Raw genomic sequence first — 12,230 nt, forward strand, 5'->3', positions numbered from 1 at the left:
GAAGTTTAATTATCACCGTAATGAGACACGGCTAAGATAACACAGGTACGGTTATATCGAACAAGTTTTTCCCGATATACTTCATAATGTTCCGTATAACAGATAACATACATTATACACCAAAGCCTTTTACGACCAGCGTTCAAATACTTTCACGACGAACCACTGTACCAAAATTCAAGTCTCACGCGACACATCGATACGAATGATCGGTGCAAACAAACGTTTACCTTTTCCACGATCGTCCGAGAGCAACGCGAAACTTCACTAGGCGTATCACAAATCTCGTCGTGGTTTTGTTTCTAAAACGAGAAACTCTCTGCAGAAGTCACAGAAATAAAATGAAATCTAGCTTCTTCACTTTTGTTCGACTCGATAAGTCGATTTCGAACAAACTTTACTCTTTTCTTCTTCTTCTTCTTTCGGATGTCTTTTCACTGTTTCAACAGGATAAAACGGAAATGGGAAAAATAACAAAAGAAATCGCGGATCGCAACGACTCTCGTGATCCTGTGATCCAAGTCCAGGACACGTGCTCGATCTCGATCGTCACAATGATCTTGGGTGCACGGATCCTCGATTTTTCGGACGCCACGCTACATCGTCGTTTAAAAGGGGGCACGCACCGACTGTTCGCCGCGTGGACAATTAGCGGGGCTTTATAGCGTGTGCAAACGAAAGCGGAGCCCCACCAGCGTCGTGTGTGCGGCTATTGGACGATGACTTTGGTCCCCGTGGATCGTCCTGTCGACAGCAACGCCGAAGTCGAAGACGTCACTGGAGAACTGCGGGGATTTTACGATTCCAAAGAGCCGCTTCTCCTGTTGCACCGCGACCGTTGGGTTTTCTCGTGACTCGTTTGCACGCTTTTTTCCCTTCTCGCTCTTCTCACTGCCATCGCAATCTTCTTTCTCTCTCGTCGCTTTGTCGCGACACGTATACGCGACCGGAAAGCGAGAAACATAAACTAGTGACGCGCAGGTGAGTGTACCTTCCGAGAACGTTGCGACGTTGTTGCATGGTTTGATATGTTTCCTCAAACTGTGTTTGGTTAACTAACTTAATTCGCCTGTTGATGACTCATGGAAATTTGAGTGATATTACGAGGTGAAGTTGCGGAGTATTTGGAGTGAGAATTTGTGAATTTCCTGTGTTTCACCATGTTACGTATGGTAATTTATAGTGTTGTTTGTATAGTATAGTACAGATTGGAAGAGATACAATAATAAGCAGACAGCTAGGCTGGTTAATTGATCAGGAATATTAATTGAGTATGAATTGTTAAGCAAGAAAGAGAATAAGGTATAATTCTAAGTTGCTTTGCTGCGTACATTGGGATTTATGATATACGAAAGATCGATTTCTTTCAGGTAGGAAAGAATGATTATAAAATAGAAATTATTACGTAATTTTTAGTATCGCAGGTTTACCGTGGTATTGAATTCGGCTAACTGGAATTCGGTGAACTGGAAAAACAATGATCATGTGAATCAAACGTTGATTATCCATCCGTCGAAGCGTTAGTCAGATATCGTGTAACTGATAGTTCCTTGAGTGGTTTCAAAGTCGAACGATGAAACAATTTGAAATAATCGTTCCATTATCGACGAAATGAACGAATTTATCTAATGGGGCTCGTTAATTTATTCGACTTTTAATATTAATTACTAATTGTTATAGAAATTGATTTAACAAATTTGATATAAATTGATTTACCATTAATTAATCGATGGTAGAAAAGAAACGTTGGAAAATGAGTAATATGTAGCTTTAGTTTTACAGATTTTACAAAATAAATGTTACTATTTAAGAAAAAATGAATTTGATGGGGTAAAAGCTATATGGAAATATACTAACGACTTAACGAATTTAAATTTAAAGGACTTTAGAAACAAAGAAACAGAGACAAACTTTAGTTCTCGATGATACTTGACACGTGAATTGATTAACAGCTTGTCTTGCGTGATTAAATTTAATAGGATTAATTGAAAAGTATATCGTATACCGTGTGTGAATCATGATAAAGTTGGTTTCATCGTAATTCACACGGTACTCGCAATGATCATTCAATCGGCAATTTTATTGTTCCAACATCACATCATTTACTTATCTTCGACTTGTACAATTCCCTGTGTTTTACGCAATTCTCTTTTTTATCCATCATTTTCTCGCATAGCACTCGAGTAAAAGCGAATCAACCGTTCAGTGAACCATACTTTGTTTCACTATGTTTCTTCACATGGTAAATGTTTTTTGATATCTTTTCCAAATTAAAATTCTACGGTTCTTCGGTTTGTTACATTGTGAACGAAAAAATCAACAGATATATAGAAAAATATCGAGGTTAATCGCATCGACATTTTCAAATTTTTTAACACTCAATTTTAACTTTCTAATAATAACTTTCAAATTTTCAAATTGTCGAACTTCTAAATTTCCGAATTTCCAAATATTCCAGTTTCGATGCGCTCGAAGTTCTAAATATCCTAATTTTGAAATATTTTCAAATCGTCCAAGTTCCAAATTTCCAAACTTCGATATCGCCGGAGTTCTAATTTTTTGACCTTCTATGTTTACCCGAGAGATAAAAAAATTATGATCGGATAGTGTCGATTATGCCAATCGAGGATTACAAATTTTCTATTCGTGCGACCTTCGACACCGAAAATAAATGAGCGCGATATTTTCCGTTTTTATCTTCCTCGAGCCGCAGTTAATTAAATCAATTGTCACGAAAGAACACGGTAGTTTTTCTGATTCCCGAAACAAAATAGCCCCATTGATAGCTTCAGGCAAATTCGCTGAGTAATGAAATCTACTCGCGAAACACGGAAACGCAGGGACTTAACCGTCAAAGATATTTGCTTCAGAAACCCGATACCCTTGAAAAAGAAAAAAAAGAAGAGAATTACATGTTATATGCGCGAGATGCAAGATCGCTCTTACGATCTTTCTTACGTTTCTTACGATTTCGCGCGTATTCCAGTAAAGGGTTCCTCCTTGAAAATTCGCCAATAGAAATCGAACGTGAAAGATTTCGTGAACGCGAAAAGCTATTCGAATTATTCGTCGTTTTAATTCTCGAAATTCGTTGATAAATATTAATTATATTTTATCGCAGTGGTGGATAGATTTCGTAATAGACGCGTGAAGAAAGATGTTTTATCGATATTTATAAGAATTATAAGTCATCGTCTTGCGTTGATCTAAGAGGAAATCTAAAACAGAGGTATCTTCCTGCGAGCGGTTTGAGCAACGTTCATAAAACGTTCCTTTTCGTTGTGTTACGCCATGCGGCTTGCCATAGATCATATTCTTCACTGTCGGTCGCGGCACTATAATGTCACAGACGGATCGTCGCGGCTGCCCGGCAAAATAAACATTGTAGTGGCAAGCGCATGGTTCATTAAGCAGAGCGACCACCAGAAACGTCGATTCGTGGCCGTTATTTGATCTGGCGTAAAAGACGGTGGCGTGATCCGAAGGTAGTGGGGGTCGCCTTCCAGAAAGAATCAGAACGTTTCTAGAAGCCAAACAGTCTACACATCTTTTGTATCGCGCATTCCATAGTCACATTTCTTTTTGTTATTCCATTTAGATTTTCTAGTTAATAAGTTGTGCAATAAACATTAATTTAGTTGTGTTGATTCTGTGAGATTTCATTGAACCACCCTTATTATCATAATCGAAATAAGGGAATCGATCAGTTCGTGGCGTCGATTGTTCAATCGTAACGAGAACTTACAACTCTCGTTGACGTGATATCTCGCGATCGCGTCTCTCCGCGAATGATCGAAACATTTTGGTCCTTCGAGCCGGATCACGTGCCAGTGAAGAGTGCACTTACCAGTGACCACACAGTGCCACGTGACTTTATCAAAACCAGCAGCGGAAGCAGGAGCATCCACTACAGCCAAACCAGTGACGTCATCTTCGAAGAAGCACATCCCATTGGCAAGGGAACGCAACCACGCAGCCCTCCGTCGCAGCTGGACAATCATCAACCCAACGAATTTCACAACTTAACATACACGCGACCTCACGCCGCACGACAGTAAGGTAAGCTCGTTCCTTATTTCAACCATCTCCTATCCTCGGCAACGATGACGAGCGAAGACCAACTCATCTCTCTGTGTCGGAGACGAGGCTATTGTAGCGGCCGATTCACATATTTATCGAATCGACTGGACGAGTACGAGCAATCTGAGAGTCAGCAAAATTCCTTATTAAAGAATTACGAGAAACAACTGACCGAAGTTGCGAGTCAATTCGAAGCGATTCAACTCGAATTAGAAGTATTGGACGAGGAGGAACAAGCGCGCGGCTTCGAAATAAGGGATCAGTACGTCGCGGTAGACACAAGGCTACAAAATCTTCTGAGGAACGCGCAAACAGCTTCGCCGTCGACATCCATAAACCTTCCAACCTGTGCATCATCCGCAAGTTTAAATCCGATATCCATTAAATTACCAGATCTTCGGCTCCCTACCTTTGACGGAAGCTTAGAAAAATGGAACACGTTTTATGATACCTTTTCCTCCACAATCGATAAAAATCCTAGTCTCACTGACATACAGAAATTCCATTACCTGCAGTCCGCCCTGCAAGGAGAAGCAGCCGATTGTTTAAACGCGTTACCCCTTAGTAATGTAAACTACAGTCAGGCTATTGCCGTTCTCAAGGAAAGTTTCGAATGTCCACGATACACAGCTTTCAGTCACTGCATGGCAATAATTGATTATCCAAGGATAACCAAGGAATCTCCAACGAAATTAAGGCGCTTAGTCCACACATTTAAACAACACATATATGCATTGAACAAATTAGGAGAATCCTACCCCGATACCAGTGCTATGCTCAACAGCCTCATCCTCTCGAAAATACCACTAAGTATCCAAAAGCAATGGGAAATGACGCTGCCCAACAACGAGGTGCCTCCGTACATTCAGTTACTAAACTTCCTAGAGAGATTAGCACGAAGCTCCAGACCGATCACCACGGTCAGACAAACAAGAGAATCACCGGAACAAACTACTCCTGTCCGTCAACGCGCATCACGAGGGCATGTACTTACGGCGACACAGGTTACTCCAACATGCCCCACCTGTCAAGGACCACACCCCATTTGGAGATGTGACACCTTCAAAACCAAATCCCTTCGCGAACGCATTCGGGAGGTCAAAAGGGCATCACTATGCCTCAACTGCCTCGGGAAAGGGCACACAACGAAGCATTGTTTCGCAGGATCATGTCGCGTATGCGGAGAACGACATCATACAATGCTGCATAGGACAAAACGCCATTCAGGGTCTCGTTCCAGCACGTCCAGCCCGAAATCTTCCCCATCAAATAGCCGATCCACAACACCTTCTTCGCCACCCTACGTATCACCCACTCGTCGCAAAAGGCACACAACAGACCACAGATCGGAAACACCACGAACAGCCGCGTCTGCAAGTCCACCGCCCAGTGACAAACGAACACACAAACAATGACGCCGACGATCGACGACTCCGTTCATGACCGAACATATCAAACCAATAGCATCCGAATTACTGTCCAATGATCTAGTCATCACAGCGCAGATTAATATTTTGAATGATAAACAGCAACCAATCCGTTGTCGAGCGTTGCTCGACACCGGATCCAGTATGAACTTCATTACCGAGGAATTAGCAAAATCGTTAAGGATAAGGCAAAACAAATGTTCGGTCCCGATCGGAGCTCTAGATACCTTGACAACGACCTCTAAGCGACACATCACGGCCACGATCACTTCCACTGACGGTACATACACGCGGACATTAACGTTCCTTATCATTCCAATCATATCAACCTTAATTCCCAGCGAACCCATCGATCGTTCGACACTTGAGATACCAAAAAATCTCAAATTGGCCGATCCACGATTTCATTTACCAGCTCCGATAGATGTACTATTAAGCTCAGGTTCAACACTCGCGTCGATGTGTGTGGGACAAGTCAACCTCCCGCAGCCAGACGAGCCTGGACTGCGTCTGCAAAAGACGCGATTCGGATGGGTAATCGGGGGGAGTCCAACTTCCCAAACCGCTACAAACATATTTCACACATCCACGACGACTTTACAAGCAGACCTCGCGCGGTTTTGGGAAATCGATGAAGGACCCTCAATTAAACATATCTCAGAGGCAGATCGACGATGCGAAGAACACTTCCAAGCCCACACCCGACGCACCAGCGAAGGACGATACATCGTCGCTCTACCTTTCAACGATCAGCTTCAGTCACTCGGATCCTCTAAAACGCTGGCGAGTAAACGACTCGCCTCACTCAATCGCCGATTCCAGCGCGACAAACGCTTCGAATCAGAATATCGAACGGTAATACAGGAATACCTGGCGTTGGGACACATGACGAAGGTCAATGACAACCACTCCGACGACAACGGATACTATTTACCCCATCATGGCGTGACCAAAGCATCGAGTCAAACCACCAAACTCCGTGTAGTTTTCGACGGATCGGCACCAAGCACTACCGGAACCTCCTTAAACGATACACTTCACACAGGACCCAAGTTACAGGAAGATTTATTTTATATATTAATTAGATTCCGCGCTCATCAATACGTACTCACCGGCGACATCGAGAAAATGTATCGGCAATTCCTCGTACGACCAGAGGATCGGAAATATCAAAGGATATTATGGCGCAGCGCGAGTGGAGAAACAGAAACATATGAGCTTAACACTGTAACGTTCGGTTTATCCGCAGCCCCGTATCTAGCTATTCGGTGCCTCAAGCAACTGGCAGAGGACGAAGGACATCGATTTCCACGTGCAGCACAGGTACTGCAGCGGGATTTCTACGTCGACGACGCTCTCACCGGAGCTGAAACGAAGGACGAAGCCCTCACGCTCAGAACAGAACTCACCAATTTACTTCAACTGGCCGGCTTAAACATACGAAAATGGGCGTCAAACGATAATGACTTATTACACGGACTCTCCTTAGAAGAAACAAATCACCAACATTTTTTGGGCGACTCGCAAACCTTGAAGACGCTGGGAGTGTTATGGAATTCATCCGACGACTCTATTCTTTACTCGGTCGAAGTCAAACCCACGCCGTCTCGAGTCACGAAACGAATCATCAGCTCGGAGATTGCAAAAATTTACGATCCGCTCGGTCTGCTCGCACCGGTGATTGTCCGGGCCAAGATGCTACTTCAACGAATATGGTCGTCGAAAATCGATTGGGATGAATCACTTCCGATCGAGTTACATACAGAGTGGGAAAGGTACTATGCCCAATTACCCTTATTAAACAACGTCAGGTTCCCACGCAAGGCAATAATCGAGTCCGCAATGGAAATTGAACTGCATGGTTTCTGCGATGCCAGCGAAAAGGCTTACGGAGCCTGTATTTATCTTCGAACCCTTAACACCAACGGCCGTGTTTGGACCCAACTTTTAACCGCAAAATCGAAAGTCGCCCCACTCAAGTGCCAGACCATTCCTCGGCTCGAGCTGAGCGGAGCACTCCTTCTTACGTCCCTGATGTCGACAATACAACAAGCCCTATCCCACAAAATTACTCGAACTATCTATTGGACCGATTCCACTATCGTCCTCCATTGGCTCAATACATCACCTCACACCCTTAAAACATTCGTCGCTAACAGAGTCTCCGAAATTCAAACAAAAACCAGCATCCGTGATTGGCGCCACGTTCCTACCGACGACAATCCCGCGGACTTAATATCACGCGGCCAAACACCCGAAGAGTTTCTGCGCCCAACCATCTGGCAGCACGGTCCTGCATGGCTCTACCAGTCGGAAGGCTATTGGCCGACATGGGCGCTAACACCGCAAATGGAAGTACCGGAGCAGAAGGGGGCGATTTGTCTGTCCACAAACCCCCCCGATTACTGTTTGTTGCAAAGGTATTCATCCTGGCCCAAGTTGATACGAATCATAGCTCGTTGCCTCCGTTGGAAACAGAAAAGGAACCGAGCGGCACCCCTAACCGTTACTGAATTACGCATAACGCACAATAAACTGATAAAATTGTTGCAAAACATCCATTTCTCCGAGGAAATTCGCACACTCCAAAAAGATCGGAACGCGGCGATAAAGGGTAAGCTCACGCGACTCAATCCGTTCATAGACAAGGAAGGAATATTGCGAGTCGGGGGTCGACTCAGTCATTCGTCGATGACCTTCGCCCAGAAACATCCCATAGTATTACCTAAGTCATCCGTTACAACACGCATCATAGACCACGAGCACAAGATCCACATGCATTCCGGAACGCAGGCTACGTTATACGCAGTAAGACAAAGATACTGGCCCGTTGACGGTCGAAGTCAAGTATGGCGGGCGATCAAAGGCTGCGTCCGCTGCTGCTGCGCTCAACCACCGCCGGTAGAATACGTGATGGGTAATCTGCCGGAGGCGCGAGTAACGGAATCTCGCCCATTTACAAACGTCGGCGTCGATTACTGCGGGCCGTTCCACATCCAAGGAAAAACGAGATCGTAACCGTCGTCAGATAAAAGTATACGTAGCCATTTTCGTATGCCTAGCAATTAAAGCGGTACACATCGAGCTCGTTGACGATCTCACTAGCGAAGCCTTCATCGCCGCTCTTCGCAGATTTATCGCTCGACGAGGCTATTGCTCCACCATCCATTCTGATAACGGCACCAACTTCAGAGGAGCAAGCAACGAATTACGAGAGCTTCACGATTTATTACAATCGGACGATCACAAGGAAAAAGTAACCGCATTTTTAGCCGACAAACAAATCGAATGGCGCTTCATTCCCCCTCATTCGCCGCATTTCGGTGGGCTATGGGAAGCAGCGGTGAAGTCATTTAAACGCCACCTCAGGCGTGTAGCCGGCAACGAGTTACTCACCTCTGAACAATTGAATACTCTTATCATAGAAATAGAAGCAGTCCTCAATTCCCGCCCGCTAACTCCTATCTCCACCGATCCAAATGATCTCCTAGTCCTCACTCCCGGACATTTTCTCATTGGCGATTCACTAATGTGCTTACGTGATCGAGATTTCAGAGACATTCCATCGAACCGACTCTCCAGATGGCAGCATATCCAACAGCTTAAACAGCATTTTTGGAACCGCTGGCATAAGGAGTATTTGAACGAGCTAACCAACCGCAATAAGTGGAGCAAGGGTGGACACGGCATCCAAAAAGGCACAATCGTCATCCTCAGAGAGGACAACGTTCCCTCCATGCATTGGCCTCTGGGCCGAGTTATCAAGGTTCATCCAGGCGCCGATGGTGTCATCCGGACAGCTACAGTTCAGACGGCAAGGAGCGTTTTGGATCGGGCCGTCAAAAGGCTTGTCCCACTGCCAATTCAACCCGATCTCGAGAAACCCGAACAACTAGCCACCGAGACGAACTAAGATAGGAACTTCAACCACATCTCGCTAATTTGATCGGTACCCTCTCAACGGGGGGAGGATGTTACGCCATGCGGCTTGCCATAGATCATATTCTTCACTGTCGGTCGCGGCACTATAATGTCGCAGACGGATCGTCGCGGCTGCCCGGCAAAATAAACATTGTAGTGGCAAGCGCATGGTTCATTAAGCAGAGCGACCTCCAGAAACGTCGATTCGTGGCCGTTATTTGATCTGGCGTAAAAGACGGTGGCGTGATCCGAAGGTAGTGGGGGTCGCCTTCCAGAAAGCATCAGAACGTTTCGAGAAGCCAAACAGTCTACACATATTTTGTATCGCGCATTACATTGTCACATTTCCTTTTGTTATTCCATTTAGATTTTCTAGTTAATAAGTTGTGCAATAAACATTAATTTAGTTGTGTTGATTCTGTGAGATTTCATTGAACTACCCTTATTATCATAATCGAAATAAGGGAATCGATCAGTTCGTGGCGTCGATAGTTCAATCGTAACGAGAACTTACAACTCTCGTTGACGTGATATCTCGCGATCGCGTCTCTCCGCGAATGATCGAAACACGTTGGTTACAACGATCTTCTGCAAATTCGAAGATTGTCTCGGTTGCTGCAGTATATGTTGTTTCTAAGATTTGTCGATAAAAGCGCTAAATCATCGGGATTACTTATAAGTAATATACCTGTATCATTCCGTTTGATAGGTCTGTTCAACGTGTGTCGCGAGATGTTATTATTACCATAAACAGATAACGATTTTTGCTGATATTTTTTCAAAATTACGTCATCTTGTAGAGCATAGAAGATTGGAACAATCGGTATATCACGCTGATTGATCTTGTCATTTTTGTTCGTCTGTATCATAAATTAACGTTAGAAGGCATATAGTATCTTTTTTCTTTCGCCTTCTTTTTTCTTTTTCTTTTTTCTTTTAGGAAGGAGGTTTCTCTTCTCTGTTGCAGGATAGTGCATAATTAATACTTTTAATAAATCCATTTTTATGCATACAATAGCTTTTGCCTGACTTTATAAAGACGTTATGAAAGTACGCACTGTGATTTTCACAGAAGACAATAACGTTCCTTTAATTACTCGATCGACAAGGTGATTATTAGCATGTTGTTATTCAGGGTCGTCAATTCTACGTTGCGAATATATAGGTATTTCTGATATCAATTACTCGTTATACTCGTTATGATTTGTATCCAATTTTCGTTTCATTATTTCCTCGTTATGTACAGTTTGTTTATAATTACTACGCATATCTACAGATTATCTTCTGTAATTGCTTGATATTGATTTCAAATTTTTATCGAAGTACAGTCATTCTTTATTTAATTTTGTAAATATTTATTATTTTGTAAATAAATAATTATTTTGTAAATATTTTAATCCAACTCGGAAGAAAAATATTCTGTTCTGATGCTGCACGATGAATAAATTATTTCAGCAACTCTAGTGCGTTTTGTTATTTAACAAAATCCAAAAGGTGCATCACGGAAAGATACATCGTCGTTGATCGTTCTTATAAAATTTGCGTGCATGATAGTGTCACAGACGAAATTCGAGCAACTGTATATAACAAACCGAAATTCCGAACGCCTTATCGCGTGTGACCGTCCGGTCAGCACCCGTTCTCAGCCGCCTGAGTGGCATTCGATCACTCCAGCCGTTCTCCGAATTTTACACTAAGTATAAACAAAACCTTCTCCCACTCCAACGAATGGAAGAATATAAATGCTCCCTTCAAAATCATCCAGTCAGTCTAATAAAGAAATTCTTAACTAATCCAAGCATCGAAAGTGTATCATCGCGAACCGAAAAAATTGTATAAATTGAGTAAAAAAATAAAAAGAACTTAATCTCCTTTTCGGAAATTAACAAGTTCCTTATTTTTACCTTAATTTTACACGACAATAGCACCGATAACGTTGCGACATGACAACGCAACATGCCCGGGGATTCGTCTACATGTCGTATGTCCACACATAGGACGACAACATTTGCATTCGTAATCGCAGCTATAAACGGTGCTTCACACATATCGCAAACTTCCTTATCAGCTCCTCTGAATAAAATCGAAAAGAAGATTGGATGATTCACGATAAATATAAAGTTTAAGTCGGAAGCTTGTCGTTGAAGAATTGAAACACGTAAAATACTGCTGTTTAATTTCGATATCATTTCTTTTTAATTATTACTGCCTCGACTATTTGGACAAGCTACAGATCATTAAGAAATAGACTTATACCGCTTTCAAAATTATTACGATTACGCGATTATGCTATTCCATTTATTAACGATGTTTCGATTGATTCAAACGAACGAAATATAAGAGTGAAATTATAATTCGTTTATAAATAAAAGTTTTACGTTAAAGTACACGTAAGTCTCTCGTTTTATCAATTTTTGTCGAAAAATATACTTACATCACTTTCAAAATAAACGCTTCAGTTAAAAGTGGAAAGAATTCTGTTAAATACGAAGATACGTGTAACTGAGGAAATTTTGTCGAAGTAAAATGTGCATATCTGTTAAAATGAATAATACTTTGATATTTTTGAAGTTACAATAATATACGAAAAGATTCCTAAAATCAAATAAAACAACAACTTTGGTGTGATGTTATTAAATCGAACACCGCGGGTAGAAAGATAAGATTAGTTTTATGGATTTTATATTATATAAGCGTATTAATATTTTCAAAATATCCAAAAGTATGGCAAGAACACATATTCAATTCCAAAATCAAATAATTTCTATCGTGTATAATGAAAAAAAAGAAGAAAAACAAAAA

General features: G+C 42.4%; 1 protein-coding gene across 1 annotated transcript; it reads left to right on the forward strand.

Annotated features, from left to right (window-relative positions):
• Window positions 1–5,519: 5,519 nt before the first annotated feature.
• LOC117241331 lies at window positions 5,520–8,525 on the forward strand. Its single transcript, XM_033507278.1, has 2 exons — window positions 5,520–5,787; window positions 6,757–8,525. The coding sequence occupies exons 1-2, from the start codon at window positions 5,520–5,522 to the stop codon at window positions 8,523–8,525; spliced, it is 2,037 nt and encodes a 678-aa protein (XP_033363169.1).
• Window positions 8,526–12,230: the final 3,705 nt, after the last annotated feature.

This window comes from Bombus vosnesenskii, unplaced genomic scaffold (genome assembly GCF_011952255.1).
Source record: "Bombus vosnesenskii isolate JDL3184/JDL3185 unplaced genomic scaffold, Bvos_JDL3184-5_v1.1 scf7180000015705, whole genome shotgun sequence".
Lineage (NCBI taxonomy): Eukaryota > Metazoa > Arthropoda > Insecta > Hymenoptera > Apidae > Bombus > Bombus vosnesenskii.

Bases quoted from the DNA above. Each gene is read 5' to 3' on its own strand.
- LOC117241331 (XM_033507278.1), top strand. From the start codon at position 5,520: ATGACCGAACATATCAAACCAATAGCATCCGAATTACTGTCCAATGAT. The intron at 5,788-6,756 runs GTACATACACGC...GTTTATCCGCAG, and splicing joins CACGATCACTTCCACTGACG to CCCCGTATCTAGCTATTCGG.